General features: G+C 46.8%; 1 protein-coding gene across 1 annotated transcript in view; it reads right to left on the reverse strand.

Moving 5' to 3' along the window:
* DROSHA (drosha ribonuclease III) overlaps positions 1-23,528 on the reverse strand; it is a 168,150-nt gene that overhangs the window by 105,563 nt on the left and 39,059 nt on the right. The window contains exons 12-15 of the mRNA XM_056854571.1: positions 13,269-13,438; positions 8,540-8,664; positions 5,366-5,465; positions 2,442-2,549 (exon numbers count right to left, since the gene is read on the reverse strand). Coding sequence (XP_056710549.1) covers positions 2,442-2,549; positions 5,366-5,465; positions 8,540-8,664; positions 13,269-13,438 — 503 coding nt within the window. The remainder of the gene's footprint in view (positions 1-2,441; positions 2,550-5,365; positions 5,466-8,539; positions 8,665-13,268; positions 13,439-23,528) is intronic.

Below are 23,528 nucleotides of genomic sequence, written 5' to 3' on the forward strand. Positions count from 1 at the left end.
CTAAGGATCCGACTCTGCTTTGAGCCACCATGGTGTAGTGGTTAAGAGTGGTGGTTTGGAACAGTGGACTCTGATCTGGAGAACCGGGTTTGATTCCCCACTCCTCCACATGAGAGGCAGAGGCTAATCTGGTGAACTGGGTTGGTTTCCCCACTCCTACACACATGAAGCCAGCTGGGTGACCTTGGGCCAGTCACAGTTCTCTCAGCCCCACCTGCCTCAGGGACCTCAGTAGGATATAATGCCATAGAGTTAGGTTTGCCAGGTCCCCCCTAGGCACTGGAGGTGAGGGATATGGGGGGGAGGGCTGCCAGTTCCAGGCTGGGAAACTCTTGGAGATTTGGGGGTGGAGCCTGGGGAGGACAGGGACCTCAGTGGGGTACAAGGCCACAGAGTCTAAGCATCTCTAAGCATCCATTTTTTCCAGGGGAACTGATCTCCGTAGTCTGGAGATGAGATGTAAATTCCAGGGGGATCCTCATGTCCCACCTGGAGGCTGCTGGCATCCCTGGATGGGCTCATAGGAGGTGCGCCTGGAGCCCCACTTCCCGTTCAGTCCCTTCGCACAGCCCTGCACCGACAGCCACCCAGCACACCCCCAACTACAGAAACCGGGCTCTGCCACTGCCTTTGGAGCTGGACCCATGCAGAAGACCTGTGCTCTTGCGAGTCAAACTGTGCCCCAGCAATCCTGCTTGCTTCTCCACAAACAATGAACAATTTAAACCCATTAGATGGCTTTCAGCCATTCCAATAGTTTCCCATCAATTCCGCCGGGCTTTAGAGGAAAAACAGCAAACCAATAATTTTAAAATCACTCTGCATTAAAGCTGCCCGTAGCCTTGATTCACACTCATCTGGCATTACCGCTCTTTAATCTGACGGAAAGCAAAGTTAAAAAGCTAAACTAGCAAGCTCTCTCTTTTGTACGATACACTGTCTCCTCTTGTCCTCACTGGGAATTATATATCTCAAAACAATTGATTTGGCAAATAAGCAGGACTTGTTGCTCTTTGGTCCTCCGCTGCACTAAAAAGAAAATGAGACCATCTAACAACACGAGCTGCAAAGGATTTTGAGTCGGTGAACAATTCTTCTCCTCTCTGCCAGAAAGGCAGAAATTTGCTGTTCAGCTTGGATCCCCCATTTATTATGCTTATTATGCTTATGCCAACCCCCCCCCCAAACTACAGAAAACATTATCCAGGGAACGTCAGAAACATACTCACTAATTTGTTTGTTTTGCGACCAAAAGAGAAAACCAGAGAGTAACAAGAGACATGAAACAAGGGACAGTGATTTTGTGCGCCTTTATAAATGAAAATTTCTTCCCACTTGATGTTGTCCAGCACTGCAGACGCTGGATGTTCTTTACTCTGTCAGTGTGGCGTAACGGTTAAGAGCAGCGGACTCTAATCTGGAGACCCGGGTTCGATTCCCCACTCCTCCACATGAAGCCAACTGGGTGACCTTGGGCCAGTCACAATTCTCTCCGCCCCACCTACTTCACAAGGTGTCTGTTGTGGGAGGAGGGGGGAGGGAAGGTGACTGTAAGCCACTTTGAGACTCCTTAAAAGGTTGAGAAAAGCGGGGTATAAAAACCAACTCTTCTTCTTCTACTTTTGGAGAATTTAAAAAACAACAACAACACAGGCTGGAGCTGAACTGAAGAGCACCTCCCAAATCCTCCTTCAGATCAATCTCCCCCCACTCCATGAGAAAAGGATGACGGTTTTAGCGCCAATCCAGAGAAAGCCAGTTTTGCTTACGCCCCAATTAAATTAACAGGTCATCTTAGTGGGAACTAATTTAACAGTGCAGTCCTAATCAAAGCTACACCCCTCTAAGTCCACTGTAGTCAATGGGCTTATATGGGTGTAACTCTGTTTAGGATTGCCTCTTATTTCAAAAAGGAGTTAAATGGGGCAGAGGCATTCCAAGTGCGCAGTTGAAAGTGTGGACAAGATCTGGTGAGAAGCACGTACGTCACATCCATGCATTAGAAAGCCAGAGCCGGTTACCAACTCATGGCAGAAAACCCAGCTTTGCCACTACTTAAGGTGTGAGAAGTTCCTCAGTGTGTGGCCCGCTGCCTGCCTTTAACTCAAGTAAATCGGGCTGACACCTACCAGGTGTAGAATATTGCACAGCTGAAGGCTCATTTGCTCACCGTTCGAATGCAGTGGTCTGGTTGGGGACCTTTTCAGAGCTGCCTTCCTTCCCCACCCCACCCCACTTTCCTCCCAAAGAGAGGAGAGCCAGAGGAAGGGTAAGGAATATACTTTTGGGTACTGGCCCCCTGGGGGCCCTCATGGACCTGGAGGAGATTTTAGTCCTACCCCATGATCTCCCCCTTCCCCCAAGATTTAAACTGCCACCAATGAATGAAATGGGCATTTCCCCAGCCATTTCCTAGGAATACAGAAAGGGTATTAAATCACCTGACAGACATCGGAACGAATGCCAGTTTTCCAGAATCCTTGGCTGCTCAGCTCAACAGTGACTTCACGCCGCATGGTGTTTTTCTGCCTAATCTTCTGCAGTGCTTCCTTTAAAAAAAGAAAAGAAAGAAAGAAAAGCATTCTTTTGCTGAGCAACTAAACAGAAAAGGATTTGAGGAAGTTCATTTCCCACTTGGCCACAAAGCACACAGAACGAGATCAGGCCAGCCATTGGGTTGGATGTCGCACAAGATCTCTGCGTACGCAAGAATCCTTGCATGAGTAGAAACACAAAAATTACCCCTCACTGTCTGCTTGCGCTAAGTGAAAGCAGTTGCATCCTCAATATGTGTGCAAGACACAGCAGACCACCAAGGCATTCCTTCGGATACAATTTCAAAGCCACATTAAACGAAGTCATCCACTGCACACCCGTTTGCTCTGCAGGCTGTAAGCACTTGTTCCATAGGGTTCCCAATAGCCACACCAGGAGACTAGTAGTCCCAAAAGAGTTGGTTTATTGGTAACATAGATCAGCAGAGCTTAGGAATCGAAAGACAGCAATGAGGGGGAAATGGTATGCACTTGATTATATGAGAACACTACAAAAACAGGAGCACTACAGTTACATGAGATAAAATCAAACTGCTTCAAAGGGAACAGGAATGCAATTGTTAGAGAAACAGTCCTTGAACGGGAGTCTGTGAGAAAACGAAACTATCTCTAGACACAGAGAGCAGGCGGCCTGACACAGGCATAATGTCATCTCATCAAGAATTATACCAAAGGGCTATGTTTTGCCGCAGCTGTCGAGCTATGGCTTACGCAAAGGGAACTACCCTTACATTTTCCTTCCTGCTTGAGCGACACTGGGTCCAGCCCACTGTCTCTCAACCAAGCCTACCTCACGGGAGAATAAAAGCATTATGTGCATGTGAGGGGAAAATCACATGCGGGGATGGAAACCATTTCTAATCCACCCTGATTTCTGAAGAGGGGAGGAATAAAAATTAATTAATAAATAATACTCAGAAAAGTACTGAGAGCTACTTCCAACTCACAACAAACAATATTTTGAACTTCTATAACTTCAAGCATAATGGCAGTTTTTGGCCTTACAACAACCCCCTGAGGTAGGTCAATATATTTATTCCCCACATATCAGGAAACGGGGGGTGGGGGAGAAGAAAGCTGAACTAGAGTGATTTGCCTACCATCACGTAGAACATTTACGGAAGACAAGGTTCAAACCAGGAGCAAATTACCTCAGGAACCTAATCAGCCCAAGCAATACAGTCTGGAAACAGAGATCTATGCAACAGCAAATGATAAATGCCAAAGCAGCTCTCCCTTTTTGCTGTAATAGACTATAATTTCCCGCAAGCCCTATCTGCTATAATTTTAGCAATAACTCATCCATTATTCCCCAGAGAGCTTTTTTTTAAATAAAAAATATGTCATCTGCCATTTATTCTCTACTGCAGCAATGAAAGGCTTCAGTAAAGTTGAAAATGGTCTGTTTCAGCCGAGGGAAAGTATATGCCTCTTCAAAATTACAGCACAGGGTCTTTAGTGCCACGGCAGAGTCCGTCCCTATTTGCCTACAGACAGAATCCCAATGCTGATTTAATGGATTTAACGACATTGGAAATGAAATGTGAATTAAGCTCCCCACTTATATACCGTATTTGTATCCTACCCTTTCTCCAAAAAGGTCAGGGTGGTGAACATGGCTCTCTCTTCCCTCTGGGGTAGGTAAGGCCGAGAGATTGTGGCTGGCCCCAAGTGAGGATTTGAACCTGGGTTTCCCCAGTCTAACCATTTACACCCTAGTGGCACGACAAGCTTAATTTAACCAATCAGAAGCCAATAACACTAACACTGCTCGATGTGCTCCACCGCTAGACCATGATCAAAACTACAAAGGAGACCCATTCAACAAACCTGGCTGCTTTGAAGTAAGTGGATTATGGACTACAGATCAATGTTCTCTTTATCAACGTAGAAAATTCTTATCACACATTTCATCCAAAGAGACTAGGATGGCACGTGCCATTTCCCCATCCTTATTTTAATATCACAATAACCATGGAAGGCAGGTGAGGGCTGAAAGGATATGAATACCCCAAGTTCACCCAGAGGGGAGACCTGAACCTCAGCCTCCCAGATCCTTCTCCAACACTCTAACTACTACTGGGTCGAATGTTATCCTCTAGTATCATTACCCCTAGTACTACAGGGTCCATTAATATTCTGCACAGCGCAATAACTCTTGTGATTATCACAGGTTAGATGGCCCACTGGAACAGAAGAATAAAATAAATATACTAAGTTCCTAATAACTCAGGGTTGCAAGTTGGTCATATTTTACAACACCCTGACCTGGATACCTCAGGCAAGCCTGATCTCATCAGATCTCAGAAGCTAAGCAAAGTCGACCCTGGCAAGTACTTGGATGGGAGACCTCCAAGGAATACCAGGGACGTGATGTGGAGTCAGGCAATGGCAAACCACCTCTGGAAGTCTCTTGCCTTGAAAACCCCTCCAAGGGTCGCCATAAGTCAGATGTGATTTAACATCCCCCCCCAAAAAAAGCTTTCTAATATGATAAGACCATAAGAAAAAGCCATGCTGGATTAGACCCAGGCCCATCAAGTCCAGCAGTCTGTTCACACAGTGGCCAAACAGGTGCCTCTAGGAAGCCCCACAAGCAAGACGACTGCAGCAGCATTTATCCTGCCTGTCTTCCAAAGCACCTAATATAATAGGCATGCTCCTCTGATCATGCAGCCATTATTCGCATTTATAAGTAATCACTATTCACATTTATGAAGCCGGACAAAATGCAGCCGTGTAAACAAAGTAAAAAAAAGAAAAACAAAAAAAGGTGCAGATTATTCACAAATAACGAGTTCTCAGCCTACCTCCCTTTGTACTAATTTCTGTTTATCGGCCTGTTTCACTTTTGGACTGTTAGCCAGCAGGTGGCGCAATTTCACATAGCTTTTCCACAGTTTTTGGTACCTGAGAAAAGCGAAAAATATATATTAAGAACACAGTTATGCTTTGCTACGTGCCCCCACCCCCCCGCCCCGCCAGTAAGCCAAATAGCAGCTGTTGTTTTTCTTATACATTGGAAACATCTTTTAAAAGTCTGGCCACTCACAAATCTGCCTTGTACCTGGTCAGACCGCTGGTCTATCCCAGTCATAACTATGCCTCCTTTGACTGGCTAACAGCACAGCCCAAGGACACGAAGAGTCACCCACCTCGCCTTTCTTTTCAGATAACCTAGAGAAGGAACCCGTGGTCCTTGGGGACCTCAGCCAACAGGCTTCCCTCGGTTCCCAATCTCAGTCTCTTGATGAAAAGTTTTTTTTTTTTAATTAACCTTTATTAATAAAAATGGACAGTCAACACTAAATATATACGTAAACTAAAAACAGTCACTTAATCACATAAAGTAAAACTTTACAACCCTGCATCCGTAGCCCCAACTTGCTTAACCGAAACTATATCTTATTATAAAATGGACATTTCCATTCTTTTAATGGTTCTTGTTCATAACAGGTCTACACTATTAATATCATTAATTTTTTTGGGTAAGGGGTTAGCTTCACTAAAATATACACCTTTTTTATTTTGGAAACAGGTTGTAAAATTATGTCAATTGGGTTGGGGAAACAAATTCCATTTAAGCCAGAAACTAAAGTTGTTAAACTATCTTCCCGAAATACCGAGAGGCCAACGGATAGTAGCATCCCTATGTTAACTGCAGCTAGAATGGTCTTTGATAGGCAGTGGAACCAGAAAATCTCCCCTAAGATACATGATTAGTCATCAAAAATAAAAATAAAAAAGGTTAAAAGTTTTTTAGAAAGGAAAGGGAATAACTTGCAAATTTTGAAATGTCCGACTCTACGTTAAGCAGAGTGTCTGGGACGGTAACGGTTGGAATAAGGAAGATCATGTATGGAAGCCCCTCCCCGCTACAACTTCTACTCCCTTCTATAAACACATTTACTGCAACAACATGGAATCACAATGCAGAGTCCTGGCTAGGGTTGCCAACCTCCAGGTAGTTTGAATAATTCTAATAAGACTAGATACCTATGCTGAATAAAGTATTGTAACTATATAAACAACAGCACGAGGCTCATAAAGTAATTAGATTTACTTAACTAATTCACATCACACAGTATGTTCTTTTCTATTGTGGTAAGTTTATAATTATTTATGGCATGACGTTAATATTGCATTGAAATTGTTGAATATAATAATTTTATTATGTATATATATTTTCTATAGAGGCATGTTTGCCCACTTATAATTTAAGAAAACTAACTGAAGAAGCTACATTCTGCGAAACGGCCACAGATCTAGATGGGTCGTCTTGTTTGTTCCGTTCGTCATTTTGTTTCTCCTGAATTGGACGGCGGCAGCCTAACCTTTGAAGAATAAGGAATTTATTATTTGGATTGCTTACCACGTTCCTTTGGATTACAATTGGACCTGCCTGAAGGGTGAAGTAACGCATCTTACAGGACCTGAAGGGTGATACAACCCGCTGTACAGGACGTATTATATCCAGACTTGGGTGACGTTATAACCCTATGGGGGCACTTTAATTTAATTTGATTTTTCAATTATATGTATACAGTTTGCTTATAGTTTTCCATACTGTGTGATGTGAATTAGTTAAGTAAATCTAATTACTTTATGAGCCTCGTGCTGTTGTTTACATAGTTACAACCTCCAGGTAGTAGCTGGAGATCTCCCACTATTACAACTGACCTCCAGCCGATAGAGATCAGTTCACCTGGAGAAAATGGCCACTTTGGCAATTGGACTCTAGGGCACTGCAGTCCCTCCCCTGTCAATACCCTGCCCTCCTCAGGCTCCACCCCCAAAACCTCCTGCCAGTGGTGAAGAGGGATCTGGCAACCCTAGTCCTGGCCCAGCAACAGTATGTGTGAACAGGGCCTAACATTTCCCAGTAGGACTCCCGAAAGAGATCGCAAATTTTCTGCTGCGATCTGTGCACAGTTCCAGCTCTGGGAAACATTATACCAATGACCAAGCCCACATCACACTGGAGAAGAATGTGCTGTAGCGATGCAACCGACTCATGGCAACCCCTGGACAATGGGAGCGTTCAAGGCAAGAGATGAGCAGAGGTGGGTTTGCCGTTGCCTTCCTCTCCATAACAACCCGTCTTCCTCAGTGTTCTCCCATCCAAATACTGATCATGGCTGACTCTACTTACGTCCCAAGCCGTGATGAGCTCGGGCCAAGCTGGGCTATTTGGGCATATTCATAACATGGAAGGCCACTGAATTGCCAGAAATGAACTCGAATGAGTCAGACTAGGTTGGGGTGCGCTGGCTGGAGTAGTCCTGGAGGACCACAGCGACAGAATTTTCCACAAAGCAAATAGATATCGTGTGTTATTGAAACAAAATACTAAGGACTCTGAAACCGAGCACTCTTGCTGATCAGAGGGGAAACAAAGTGCTTCAAAGTACTGAGAGCTGTACTGAGAGCCAGCGTGGTGTAGCGGTTAAGAGCGGTGGTTTGGAGTGGTGAACTCTGATCTGGAGTACTGGGTTTGATTCCCCACTCCTCCACATAAACAGCGGAGGCTAATCTGGTGAACTGGATTTGTTTCCTCACTCCTACATATGAAGTCAGCTAGGTGACCTTGGGCCAGTAACAGCTCTCTCAGCCCCACCTACCTCACAGGGTGTCTGTTGTGGGGAGGGGAAAGGAAGGTGATTGTAAGCCGGTTTGAGACTCCCTTAAATGGTAGAGAAAGTCGGCATACAAAAACCAACTTTTCTTCTTTAAGTGTCAAAAAATGTTACTGTGAAATGCAAAATAACCACTGGATATTGGGTGGGTGGGGGGAATCATATCTGCAATGCAAATTTAAAATGCCGAACAAAAACAACTTTAGACAAATCTAAAATGTTCAAAAGAAGCTCAAGAGCATGGGGGGGGGGGAAGTGCACTTTCAAAATTTTAACAGAGGCATGAGTTCAGGCACCTGCACAACAAAAGCAAGCATGCCCTGTCTACACTTGACAATAAACGCTTACTGTGGGTCTCCGGCATAGCTGAGCTGTGCAGGCCGTATCCCAAAGTGGACGATGATGGGGAAGGTAATCACGTCAGGGTTGAACTGCTCACGATCCAGTTGATCGATACGAACGGAGCTGGGTTTCTAGGTTAAAGGGAGAATAAAAAAGATCAAACAGTTAAATCTAATCAACAGCAGCTTTACAGAAGGTGCTATCGGCAACATATCTACAGGGATACCCTACTTTCTGAAAATAGTTAACACCATGTGGAAAATAGTTGTACTTAATTCATTCTAGCTGGATTCCCTTGCCCTGGACAATTATTAAGTTCTTTAGATGGTGTCAAAAAAGTTCACAGCTCTTTTTTTTTTAATCAAGTCTCAGCCTACTTAGAAGAGTTGTTTTTATATGCTGACTTTCTCTACCACTTAAGAATCAAACCCGCTTACAATCACCTTACCTTCCCCTCCCCACAACAGACACCCAATGAGTTAGGTGGGGCTGAGAGAGCTCTAAGAGAGCTGTGACTAGCCCAAGGTCACCCAGCTGGCGTCCGGTGTAGAAGCGGGGAAACCAACCCAGTCCACCAGATTAGCCTCCGCCGCTCATGTGGAGGGGTGTGGAATCAAACCTGGTTCTCCAGATCAGAGTCCAGCACCCCAAACCACTGCTTTTAAACACTACACCATGCTGGTTTATGGCGACCCCATACGGTTTTCAAGGCAAGAGATGATCAGAGGATGTTTGCCATTGACCTATTTCATTACTTAATGTGGAACATAAAATTTATGCATCGGTTTTATCAGCCAGAATAAAAGGATTGATTAAAGATTTGATACATGAAGATCAAGCGGGGTTTGTTCCGGGAAGGCAAATTAAAGACAATGTTAGGGTACTTTTAGATGCCCTGGAGTTTTATGAACAAAATATTCAGCACAAAGCAGCCTTTGTTTTCCTTGATGCAGAGAAGGCTTTTGATATGGTCTCTTGATTTATATGAAAAAAACTTTGGAAGTAATGAACTTTGGAGAAAAATTTAGAAGGGGCGTAGAAGCTATATACACTAAACAACAAGTGAAAATATTAGTCAATGAATCTGTGTCTGAAGAATGTAATATACAAAAAGGAACGAGGCAAGGATGTCCTCTTTCCCCCTTGCTTTTCATTTTGGTTCTGGAGTCCCTATGTTGTAAGATTCATGAAATGAAGGATATAAATGGACTTAAAATAAACAAACAAGTGTCCTTCAGTGTTACTCCTCTTTTTTGTGAACAAGAACGGATAAAACCTACAATGGTTAGTTGGGCGCAAATGTTAGGTCATGATATAATGTTGCAAAAATGGGAAAGGTTATGGACAAGAGACTTAAAACTTATATCTTCCCATTTATTAAGAGAAAATGTATATAAAATGATGTATAAATGGTATTTAACACCAAAGAAGTTAGCAAAATCGTTTCCTACGTTGTCACCAAACTGTTGGAAATGCAGTAAAGAAGTAGGATCTTTTCATCATATCTGGTGGACTTGTGAAAAAGCCAAGAAATTTTGGGAGATGATATATAACGAAATAAGATTGATTTTACAACAAAATATTTCTAAAACACCTGAAATTATGCTGTTAAGTATGATACCGGACACTATTTATACCCATAGACTTTTTATGATATATGCTACCACAGCTGCACGTTTAATATATGTAGCTAAATGGAAGACTGATGAAATACCGACAAAAAAAGACTGGATAAGATGCTGGAACTGACGGAGTTGGCGAAGCTTACAGCTTTGGTTAATCAAAATGATAATGTACAATTATGGGGGGAATGGGAGGCGTGGAGAATTTACGTGAAAATCAGTTTATGACGGGGCCTTTTAAAGGATATTCATTGATTTAATCCCTTATAAAATATATGTCAATAAGATAAAATTAAGGCATTGAATGAAAATGGTAAGATTAGATAATATGAGAATCTGCTAATTGAAATATAAGAGGATTAGTATTGTTAGCAAAGGTATACACAATTTATTTTAAGATAGAAGAGAGTGAGGGGGAAGTCAATTTTTTTCTTTGTTATTATTAATAATGTTACATGTTTTTTAATTGTTTTATAATAATCTTAGTATTACTTGCTTACTTAGATGTTATTATATTAAATGAAAATTTTTTAAAAAAGAGGATGTTTGCCGTTGCCTGCCTCTATATAGCAACCCTAAACCTCTTTGGTGGTATCCCAGGCCCAACCCTGTTTAACTTCTAAAATCAGATGAGGCTGGCCTATACAGAGAAGGGCTCATAGCTCCTTACAAAAGCACAGTTTCCCCCACCCCAGCAAAGAGCAGAAGGGAAACTGAGTGGTGGCTGGAGAGGGCAGATGGATCAAGTGACAGTTTTTTCAAGGAGGACAAGAGTGGCATATTTCAGTTTATTAGTAGAAGGAGCCAGAGCTGAGAGAGTGGTTGATTGTGTGGTTTGGAGAGGAGAGAATAGTAGGGTACGCAGCAACCAGCTATACAGCACAGTGTTAAAGGGGAGGGATGTGGAAGGGTTGGAAGAGGACAATAATCCTGCCCATCAAATGATACAGGGAGGAAGGAAGAGGAAAGGACTGGGCATGGAGGGAGAGCTGGAAGGGAGGAGAAGAAAGAGGAGGAGGAGAAAGAGAAGAAGAGGAGTAGGAGCTGGTTTTTATATGCTGACTTTCTCTACCCCTTAAGAAAGAATCAATCCGGCTTACAATCCCCTTTCCCTTCCCCACAACAGACAGACACCCTGTGATGTAGGTGGGGCTGAGACAGCTCTAAGAGAACTGTGACTGGCCCAAGGTCACCCAGCTGGCTTCAGGTGGAGGAGTGGGGAATCAAACCTGGTTCTACAGATCAGAGTCCACCGCTCCAAACCACAGCTCTTAACCACTAAACCACGCTGTCTCTCAATGAACTAGAGACCCACAGTTCCAGACCCTGGTAAAACAGGAACCCTGATTAACCATGATGGACCAGTAGGGATGCAGAGGGGGAATTAGTACACGCAGCTTTTTGACCAAATTGTTTCCACTTAGCCCAGTTTACGAATCGAAAGCAAGATATGAAACAAGGGAAGCTGTTTTGTGTGTGCAATTAGTTTAAAGCTCCAGAACCTCTTTATTGAGGCTGAAAAAAGGAATGCTAAGTGGAAAACTAAATCAAATAAAAAATGTTGTGCTCAATTCAATTTTGAAGGTTTCCCCTGCACTATTTATCCACGCTCTAGAGTAACAACACAGCTGAAAGGGGAGGGGAACAGAAGTACCATATGAAGAATTTCTTAAAACTAATGAGTCATTAAAATAACTCTGTGATACTCTGAAGATCATTTACAATCTAATGCTCTGCAAGAAGTTCCTTGCATAGTTTATATAGTCTTCTCATTTAGCAAATACACAACACAAATTCCCTTGCATTATTTTATTTGTGTCAGAAAATAAAAAATAGCTGCTACTGTCACAGAAGAAATGCAACAGGTAGCAAAAAAACCCAAAATACCCTATGGCTACTTCAGAAGAGAAGAGTAGTTCTGCTAAATCAGACCAATGGCCCACTTAGTTCCTGGTTTCACACAGTGGCCAATTAGATGATACTGGAAGGCATATCAACAGGGCCTGGAGGTCAAGGCCTCCCCAGTTGCTGCCCCCCTCCCAACATTAGTATTTAGAGGGTTACTGCCTCTGGACACGGAGGTTCCATGTCATCAGAGACGCTAACCGCCACTGATGGACCTCTCTTCCATAAATTTGTTTAATGCCCTTTTTAAATTGTTCACCATCACCATATCCCATGGCAGGAAATTCCCCTTCATTTGTTTCCTCTTTTTTTCTTTAAAACCCGTTTGCAACCATTTCCACACCCCAAGAAAACTCCTCTTTACAATCCTCTCCTGTTAAAAGTGAATTTATCCCTTACTTCACTGAGGTAGCAATCAATGCTCAGTGCCAAGACCTGGGCTTCGGTCATTCAGAGAAAGGATTCATCTACTGAGCAACACAGAACACATGTTAAGTTCAAATTTGAATAGTGTTTACAGTGCCTCTTAATTTCTCGGAGGGGAAGCGGGAGAGAAATGTAATATAATAAAGAAATACATAGCTGGGGGGAGGGGAAAATGATGTAGCTTTTAGCAACTTCTAATGCAGCCCTGGGAATGGCAGCCAAGTAGCTACTCAACAATATGCCAGTTACACCGGCAGAGCAGAATTTGTCTGGCCATGGAAACCAAACATCTGGAGACCCAGCATTATGTCGGCAGAGCAATTTTTGTTTTTGTCAGCCTTCCAAATGTCACCACAACAACAAAACGTCTATATAGAATAGTTCACAATCAACCAAGGTAATATATGACTGGCCCCTTGATTAGAAACGCAACAGGAACTGTATAGTATTTCTATGCGGGATGGGAGTTGGATTAAAGACATGTAGTGTAACCAGTCTGCCCTGACCTGGATGGCCCAGGCTTGCCCGATCTCATCAGATCTCGGCAGCTAAGTAGGGTCGGCCCCGGTTAGTACTTGGGTGGGAGACACACCCCCCCCAAGGAAGTCCAGGGTCGCTATACCGAGAGAGGCAATGGCAAACCACCTCTGTTCGTCTGTTGTCTTGAAAACCCTACCAGGATCGCCATAAATTGGCTGCGACTTCACGGCCCTTTCCACCACCACCAGCGTAACCAACACCACACAATCATTTCCCTTCTTCAGGGCAGACGTTTGCAGTACCATGCCAGGGCTGGTAACTATCATCCCTTTGCATTCTTCAGCATACTTCTGCCACTCAAGCTCCTCCCACTGCAGCATATTGGCAATCTCCTCTTCCGGGACCAGTGACTTATTGCATCGCAACAAGTACAGCAGGATCTGATGCACCGACAGCACCTCCTTCCCTCCATCTGAAAAACAAATAAAATTGCACACACTCCTTATAAAACACTTCAAAAGAAAGGGAAATCGTGCATAAAAGATTAATATGCTCAGGGTATGGGATCACTGAGACAACACCCGAAGCACAGTTTCGGACAGTCAGCTGCCTGTGCAAGATACTCAGTAAGCTCTGCACATGAGAAGGATCATGTGGGCACTCTTGACTGGATGAACCATGCCTTTATTTACTTACAAACCTTTATGCTCCACAGAAGCCTAAATAGCCCTGATTAGCCCAATCTTGTCAAACTTTAGAAGCTAAGCAGGGTCAGCCATGGTTAGTATTTGGATGGGAGACCACCAAGGAAGACCAAGGTTGCTATGCTGAGGCAGGCAACGGCAAACCACCTCTGCTGATCTCTTGCCTTGAAAATCCCATGATGGGTTCACCATAATTGGTTGCAACTTGACAGAACACATTTATTATCATGGACGCTCCACTGCACCAGTGAAAGTTCTGGAGGTGGTTTCCGTACAAAACTAAAAATATAGAGTGGGGATGCTATGGTTGTTTGAAGGAGAAGCACCCTAGAAAGAAGAACTTCCCCATTCTCCAAGAGCAGTCCTCTATGACCCTAAAAACCATTGTGGGGAAACAAAGGAACCCCTGTAGGCCAAAAGCTATCTGAAGTGAGAAGGAAAAGTCAAGCAACAACAGCTTCCACCTCAACTCTTCCGTGGCACAGCTGAACCAAAGCTGAGCAAGGACTTCATTGGGGAATTTGATTTTTCAAAGCCTGTTGGGGAAGCAAAAATTGTTTGTTCCTAAAACCCAGCATGCTCCTAACAGGTGAACAGGAGAGAGTTCTGTGCCTAACTGACTGAAACAGGAAAGGCCCCATCCTTCATATTTACCAGCCTTATGTGGAAACTGACCGAATGAATTATTTGTTCATTTAAGACATTTATATGCTGCTTTGGGAGAAAAACAGACTATAAGTATTTTAAATAAGTAAGTACCTCAGTGAAAACTCTTAAGGGAGCTTTCACACAAAGACATAATAAGTAGACCCACTTTAAAACTAAAAAGCCCGGAAAATTCAAAAACAGCTATTACGGCAATTGTTTAGCAGTGTTTGTCAACAGTCAACAACAAAACAAAACCAATGTAAAAGGGGAAGGAGACTAGAAACTCCATGTCCCTTGGGGGGGGGGAGAGAAATGTCACCTGACACCCAAAACTCTACAAGTTAGGTCCTACATGAACCGAAGAGAGAAAGTTCCAGAGATTAGGTGGCACGAAGGAGAAGGCCCTGTCCTCCAAGGAGCCCAACCATCTTTCAGCAGGAAGGGGAACAATAAGGGAAACCAGAAACGTGAAAAACATGAGCTCAAGGAAGTGGACGCTCTAAGGGTCTACCCAACGTCTGAAGACGTCATTTATCTCTTACCTTTAGAACAATCTCTTACTTGTAAAAAATTACACTGTTCACAGTTACATAAACCCCACAGTATCAATATCAGGGAGGTCTTGAGGCAGCAGGGGAAAGGTCTGATTCAGTATAAGACAGTTTCACGTGTTGAGACAGTAGGGGGAAAGTCATGGTAAATGATAAGGGAACCGGGTGAAGTGCTGTTCTCCTGACGCTGTGAAACTACCAGATAAGCTATACAGGCACCGAATGTTGAAGTGCCATGTCTTAACATGGAACTAGGATAAAAGTTGTTGCCCCAGTACAATCGGGGTCTTTGTGCTTGTTAATGCGGGCTGAGCCGCAGCTGCAATAAAACTATGTGCTCGATTAATGGTTTCGGGTCTCTCTCCTCCCCGAACCCCCGTTTTCCCCCACATTCCTTGGTGCCGAAACCCGGGAACCGAGGAGAGGAGACGGGGTTTTGCTCCCCTCTGGCCCACCCGGCTTGGGGTGCCGTGGATCTGGGTGCCTCGAGTCCTCTCCGGAGCCATGACCGTTTTTGGTCGAGAGAGTTACGCGCAGACACCCTGACCTCAGTCTCGGTGCCGTCTGAACCCAACGGGATCGCAAGAACCAGTTCTGCATCTCCAGAGAGAATCACAGAAGCCAGGTGAGAGTCAGAAGGGGCCCCTGTAGTTCCGGTACCCTCTGTTTAAGGAGGAAGGGGAGACTGATCACCTCCCGGTCCTGCCCGAGTAGGTCATCAGGTTTGACCAAAAACGTGGGACCTCAGGTCTGTCAGGAAAAGGGGGGAGGCGTGTGTGTTTGGAAACCAGTTGTGTGATTGTGTGTTTGACTGAGGGGTGGTCTCTCGACTTAACACCCCAGGCGAACGTCGGCGCAGTTTCTGGCCGGGAGACCGCGACTAGGTCGCTGACTAAGTTGAGCTTGTGTGTGAGACTGTTGGAACACTTTTGCACATATCCTTCTTTTGGGAGGCTCATGGGTGGACGGGTTTCCCGTAGTGACACCCCGCTCCAGTGGGTGTTACGTAACTTCTCAAAAGTCTATCAGGACTATCCTGAATGTGACTCGAAGACCCTCCGTATTTTCTGTGAACTGGACTGGGTTGCATACGGGGTCGGCTGGCCCCCTGAAGGTAGCTTCGACCGGACCCTGGTCCAGCGGGTCTACCAGGAAGTTACCGGGGAAGGACTTCTCCATCCAGACCACTTCCCGTATATTGATGGGTGGAGCGGCTTTGTTACAAGAAAGTTGCCGAAGTCTGCTCTCCGGGCTCACAAGAATCAATGCCGCATCATGGTTCTACAACCCCCTCCAACCTGCCTGAGTAAAAAGCCGACTCCCCCTCCAATCCTTCCAAGTCCACCGGAGGAAGAACAAGTCCCACCGCCATACAATCCCCTTTACCCACCGTTGCCTCCAGTGCCTCTGCTGCCCCAACCTCCAAGCGGCAGCACCATGCCTCCCCGTGAGAGCATCACTCCCCGAGGCAGCACCATCACTCCCTCCAGTCCAAGCACTCCACAGACTCTGGTTAGTAAACGGTCTACCATCAGCCCCTTACAGACTCCGGCTAGTGAACTATCCACCGTCAGTCCCTTATCACCCGGCTCTTCGGGACCTGAAGTCCCAGACATCCAAACTCTGAGTCAGCCTTTCCTGACAGGGGCGGGGAGCCCGAGCGCCACCGGGGCAGCCATTATGCCTCTCTGCACTACCGCCGGCCCCATGTATTATGATGGGACGGGGGCCCTATAACAAGGAGACCCAGTGTTTGTTTATACCCCGTTTACTACCACGGACCTGTTAAATTGGAAGGCTTATACACCGTCCTGTACTGAGAAGCCGAAGGCCACGGTTGATTTATTTCAGTCAATCTTTGCCACTCACAATCCAACCTGGCCGGATTGTCGGCAGCTCCTCCGGACTCTGTTAAATGCAGAGGAGCACCGGAGGGTTACTTCAGCAGCCCTTCTCCATCTAGAGGGACAAGCCCCGAACGTACAGGCAAATGCTAGGAGATGGGCAGAGCGGGCGTTCCCAGATGAAGACCCAAGGTGGGATCCAAATGATCCTAGGCAATACAGGGGACTGACCATGTACCGGGAGGCTCTTCTGGCCGGGCTGCGGGCAGGAGCCCAGAAGGCAACCAACATCAGTAAGGTGGGGGAAGTCATCCAAAAGAAAGATGAAAGCCCAGCTGTTTTCTATGAGCGTGTCAGCTCTTGACCCAATGAACCAGAAATCACCACAGAGACAGTCAGAATCCAAGCAGATGGCTTTTACTGGTCAAATAGGTTATACAGTGCATATAGGATAAGATGACAGCTATGAGGGTCTGGCTCGTTAGTTGGCAATATAAGGCTTGGAAAAAGGCGGGTGATTATAGAGCACACAAAGCATAAACAGAGCACACTTTCCCAGGAGTAGCGTTCCCAGGCTTTGGTATGTGAAGCTGTCCTTGAAGTCTGGACAGTTCAGCAAAGGAACAGAGGCAGCAGAGAAACCGAGATAACAGCCTGACATCCTGCTCCCCTTAAGGCCCCCTCCCATCCTGTAAGGGGGCTGGTCTGTCTGGGTAGGCAATGTGAAAGGCGTTGACGAGCTTGGGGGCGGAGACATCTCGTGCGCGAACCTACTCATCATAGGCAGGGGGGAAGTGTTTCCAGCGAACTAGGTATTGTAAAATTCCATGGTGAATACGGGAGTCTAGGACCTTGGAGACCTCGAAATGTTCTTCCCCCCCCCCACCATTATGGGCTGTTCGGGAGGCAGTTCTGGATGCCATTGCGGAGAAGCAATATGGGGTTTCAGTAGGCTGATGTGGAAAACGGGGTGCACACGTCTTAAGGTTTTGGGGAGAGATAGTTCCACCGTGACAGGATTTATGATGCGAGTGATGGGAAATGGGCCAATGTACTTAGCGTTAAGCTTATGGCACGGTCGGGTGGAATGCAAATTCTTGGTGGATAGGTAGACCAGGTTACCTACTTGTGGATCCCCACCGGGGGACCGATGCTTATCGGCTTGTGCTTTGTATAAGCGATTGGCTCGGGCAAGATTGCTAATCAGCCAGGGCCACGTAGTGCGGAGGGTGTGTGCCCAAGAGGCAATGTCGGCATCCCCCTCCCCTTCCACATCCTCCACAGGGGGGATAGGACCGAAATCCTGTCCATATATTGCATAAAACGGGCTGAAACCAGTGGACTGATGTACAGCATTATTGTAAGCATATTCTGCAAAAGGTAACAGTTCTACCCAGTTATCTTGGTGGTAATTGACATAACAGCGCAAATAACATTCAAGTACAGCATTAACACGTTCGGTCTGGCCATCCGTTTGGGGATGGTATGCACTAGATAATCCCTGCTCCACCCCCACCAATTTGAGAAAAGCTTTCCAAAACTTTGCAACAAAGCTACTGCCGCGGTCGCAGATTATTTTGCGCGGAAACGAATGTAGTCTAAAGACATGTGACACGAAGAGGCGGGCTAATTTCTGAGCGGAGGGGATCCCTGCGCATGGAACCAAATGTATTTGCTTGGAAAATAAGTCAGTGATAACCCATAGTACAGTTTTCCCCCCACTGAGAGGGAGATCCGTCATAAAATCCATAGCAATCACTTCCCAGGGTTTGGAGGGTATTTCAAGCGGTTGCAGTAGTCCTGGGGGCTTGCCTTGAGATCGTTTGACTGTGGCGCAAATAGGACAGCTGCGAATAAAAGAGTCAATATCAGAACGCATTCCCCCCCACCAAAACTGTCTGCGCAACAAGTGAAGGGTCTTTAGAAACCCAAAGTGCCCTGCGGTTTTCATTCCATGGGCCAAGTGTAAGACGTCTTTTCGGAGCGCTTTGGGTACATACAGTTTTGAGTCTTTGTACCAAGAGCCCCCTTGTTCAATAACACCAGGAGGCAGGGCTTGATTAGAATGTTCCATAAGGCAGTGTTCCCGCAGGGACTTTATGAAAGAATCAGAGACGGGAACCCCCCCCCCCTCGTTCAAAATAGTAGTAGGAGCAGGTAGGGGGGTTGGCGAGGGGGAAACGCTTACGTGTTGCGGTGCGTAGACCCCGGGCGGCCGGGCGGCCGGTCGAGTTGGAGGAGTCGGAGCCGGAGCCGGAGCTATCGTGTCCCGTCTCGGAGGTAGGAGAGTAGTCGGTAGGGTTGGAGGAGTTTGCCCGCTGGTGACTGTGTGTTGTCGCTGGGGCAGCGTTTGGGATCGGGTTTGTACAGCCAATACGGGCAGGGCTTCTCTTTATGCGGGCGTAAATAGAGAGTCTGTTGGCCGATCGAGTTTTGCTGGGTATTGAGGCAATCGGGAGAGAGCATCTGCGAGAACGTTTTGTTTTCCTGGGACATGTTTCAGGACAAAACGAAACTGAGCAAAGAATTCCGCCCAACGTTGTTGTTTTGCGGATAATTTATGGGTTCCTGTGAGAGCGGCCAGATTCTTGTGATCGGTCCAAACTTCGAAGGGGACTTTGGACCCTTCTAGGAACTGTCGCCAAAGGGTAAGAGCATGGTGAACAGCTGAGGCTTCTTTCTCCCAAATAGGCCAGTTCAATTGGGAGTGCGCAAATTTCTTAGAGAAATAAGCGCAAGGATGAAGGAGACCATTAGGTCCTTTTTGCAGTAGCCCCCCCCCCATAGCTACGTCGGAGGCATCGACTTGCACAATGAACATTCGATTAGGGTCTGGGTGCCGTAGCACCGGTTCTGATGTGAAAAGCCGTTTGAGAGCTACAAAGGCGGCTTGGCATTGATTAGTCCACAGTATTTTAGCGGAGGGCAATGTGGCAGAGTTTTCTTTACCTTTGGTTTTTAGAAGGTCGGTGATGGGCAGTGCTATTTGGGCGAAGTTTGGAATAAATCCGCGGTAAAAATTAGCAAAGCCCAGGAATTGTTGTACTTGCTTGCGGTTGGAGGGAGGTGCCCATTCGAGGACGGAACGGACCTTGTCCGGGTCCATGCTAAGGCCATGGTGGGAGATTATGTATCCCAAGAAAGTTGTTTTGCTCTGGTGAAATTCGCATTTAGCCAGCTTTGCGAAGAGTTGGTAGGTGCGTAGGCGGCGTAGAACTTCTCGGACCAATGTGACATGCTCGTCCATGGTTTTTGAATAAATGAGAATGTCGTCCAGATAAACCACTACTCCGCGGTACAGCAAATCATGAAGGATTTCATTAATGAGTTGCATGAAGACCCCCGGGGCCCCTTTTAACCCGAAGGGCATCACAAGGAATTCGAACATTCCAAAGCAGCTAGAGAAGGCAGTGAGGGGTTCGTCTCCCTCTTGGATGCGGACGCGGTAGTAGGCGTACTAGGTACTAGGTCTAATTTAGAAAAAATACGTCCTTCTTGTAGTTGTCCCAAGATATCTGAAATTAGTGGTATAGGATAGGCGTTGGTTTGAGTAACTGCATTGAGTTTTCGGAAGTCAATGCAGAGGCGTAGGTCGCCCTCCTTTTTTCGGACAAAAAACGCGGGGGCTGAGTTGGGAGCATTCGATGGGCGAATGAACCCTCTGGCAAGGTTTTTGTCCAAAAAGTCTCGAAGCACAGTGCGCTCGGAAGTGCTCATTGGGTAGATTTTACTTTTGGTTAATGTGCAGTCTTTCACCACTTCAATTGCACAGTCGGTGGCCCGGTGAGGGGGTAAGGCATCACATTCTTTAATGTTAAAAACATCCGCGAAGTCTTGGTATATTCCAGGGAGGGCTGGTGTTGATGGGATCTCGGAGAGTAATGCCGAAGGGGGTGGAGACAGCATCGCAACTTGCTGTCGGTGCTGATCGCATTTAGGGTTGTTAAAGGAGATTGTGTTCGTGTCCCAATCGATACTGGGGCAATGACCTTTAATCCAGTTAATTCCCAGGACCACCTCGAATCGAATAGGGGCTATGGTAAAGTCGATTTGTTCCCAGTGGGAGCCAATTCCCATCGCCATCCCTATAGTGCGATGATCAACTGGACTCCCTTTGAAATGGCTCCCATCCATTTGGGCAAATTGGACGGGGGCTGGTAAAGCCTCGGACTCGACTTTGAGTGCTGCAAATGTGGCTGCGCTTATGAGAGTGCGACTGCAACCAGAGTCAATAAGTGCTTTAACAGGTAGTTGGGGGCCACCTTCGTGATGTTGTAGAATGGCGTCTACATAAACGGTGGTTTCTACTTCCTTTACTTTGGTGGGAGCTGTCGGTTTAGCAGGACAATCTGCAGAGGTCTGTGGAGACGCTCCACTCACCACAGACCGGAGCCGTTTTTTGACAAATCAAGGGGAGATTCCAGGTTTAAAGCAGGAGAAGTCCATGGGTTCTCTTCGTCCGAAGAGGGAAAGTTGTCCCCCAATGGGGCACTTGTAATCCGAGACCCGGCTGGGTCAGTTGATGCAGGCAGAACGGATGAGTCTCCAGCGTGAAGTGCAGAGAGTGTGGGTCTTCCCGGCGCTGCGCTGCGGGTGGCCGCGGTGCCTCTGCGTTGCGGTCGTCCCCTAGCTCGAGTTGTCGTGCTGGGACGAAAGGGTTCAGGGCGGTAAGGGCAGACCGCTGCAAAGTGGCCCTGTTCCCCACAAATGAGGCAGGCACCCCTTTGAAATCGGGTTTCGCGGTCCTGGAGTGGACGCGTCGGCTTCCGTATAGCGGGGGGTGGTGCCTTGGGCTGGGGCTTTGGGGCGCTTTTCTCCTTGTGTTTTTGCCGGACAAGGGAAATGAAGCGCCGGCGGCTTTCTACTTCTTCGGCTAATAGAATCCAATCCTCGAGAGTGTCGGGATCGCCCCGCATGTACGACCAGTTCAGGACGTCAGGGTGTAAGGCTTCCCTGAAATGGTGAATTAGGGTGGCCTCGGGCCAGCCCACAATTTTGCTCGCCAGTCTTTGAAATTCATTGGCAAACTCTCGGACTGGAGTAGAGCCCTGTCTTAGTTGTAGTAGTTCGGCTTTGGCCCGTTCCCCCAGAAAGGGGTCCTCAAACCTCCTACGTAAGGCAGTCATGAAATTGTTGAGGGAACGGATAGAGCGGGATCGGGTGTCGAATTGGAGCACCATCCAGTCGGCCGCTTTGCCTGTCAGAAGGGAGGCTACGTAGCGCACCCGGCTGTCCTCGGTAGGGAACAATTGTCCCTGTTCCCGCATGTAACTGTCCACCTGATGCAAGAAACAGGGTAGGGCTTCAAGAGATCCATCATACGTAGTTTTCATGTTGAGCTGTTTCCAAGGACCGGGTATGGGTTGACCCGGTTGCACAGGTTGACCCGGTTGCGCAGGTGCTCCGGGTGCAGGTAAAATGGGAGCTCCGGGAGGTGGAGGTGGTGCAGGAGGTTGGACTGGTCCCCCCTGACCCGGGACGGGTTGTGCTTGGGCTATCAGGGCTTGCTGCAACTGCCTGTTGTCCTGCAGCATTTGTTCCATTAGTTCTTGGAGTTGATCGACACGGTCGGATAACTCTCGATTCTGGGCTCGTAACAGGTGAACATCCTCTCCTGGGCCGCCGGTACGATGAGGTTTACTTGTCCGGAAACTCATGGCCCATTGAGAACTGTCCCCATATAGGTCCTCGTCTGCAGACTCTCCGGAGTCTTGGCGTCGGTCTGCAAGGCGGCGTGCGCGTTGGGTCGTGCGCGACGGGACAAACACCGGGGAAAAAGACAAGCCTAACGGAGGGCCGCTCTTTACAGTGTCCTTAGGGCGACCGCCGGTCTGCGCACGATCCGCAGCCAATTGTAACTCCTTATCCCTTGCGGCTTGGGCTTCGGCCGCCGCCTTAGCCGCTTCAGCAGCTTCTTTATCCTCGAGAACCTTTCGGGCTTCGAGTTTCAGAGCTTCAGCTGCGGTAACGTGCGGTAAAAGTTCTGTTTCCAGGAGTGAGAGTATGGGGTCGGGTTCCCCGCCCAGCAATGGTTGTATCCGAACCGCGATAGCAGGTGCGTCGGCCCCAAACGTCGAGGCTAAACGTTGGGCTAAGGTGGCTACCGTAGTATCCTTTGTACAATCCGCAAAGAGGAGGGCCGTATGGACAGCGGCCCGCTTGGCTTCAGCTTGACAACTAGCTGCATCGGGTATCAGGGAAAGACCTGAGGCTCCTGCCATGGTACCTTTTCCCAGGTTAGCAGGGGCCGTGAATGGGAGAGACTCACAGGCAATAAGTTCGTCCAATAATCCGGTTAGTACTTGTAAGTCCTCAGTTGCCAGCCGGGCATCATCCAGCAACTGATCAAAATCCTGGAGATCTAAACGAGTATTAGTATCATCCGAGGTTAACATCCAGAGAACTTTCACTAGAGATTGCCACTGTGTCTTTACCAGTCCCTCCAAGCGGCAAGCCTCTAGAGTAGTCCTAAAAAGTTCAGCGACTATGTCCTGTAGAAGGGTAGGATCCCCACATGAGGACTCCAGGGTTCCAGGAAGTAGTAGTCCCGGTTCACTCGGAGAGCGACCTCCTAGCTCCTATCCGAGTGGCAGGCGAACCCTCCAGGGCTCTAGCCTGACTAGGGGATCGTTGAAGAAGAGTTGTAGAGATAGCTGTCATAATGTCAGCTCTTGACCCAATGAACCAGAAATCACCACAGAGACAGTCAGAATCCAAGCAGATGGCTTTTACTGGTCAAATAGGTTATGTGAGGTCTCTGTCTATATGTCTCTGCTTTCCATCACCTGCTTTTGCTTTGTTATCAGTGAACTCGT

This window comes from Euleptes europaea, chromosome 8 (genome assembly GCF_029931775.1).
Source record: "Euleptes europaea isolate rEulEur1 chromosome 8, rEulEur1.hap1, whole genome shotgun sequence".
Taxonomy (NCBI): Eukaryota; Metazoa; Chordata; class Lepidosauria; order Squamata; family Sphaerodactylidae; genus Euleptes; species Euleptes europaea.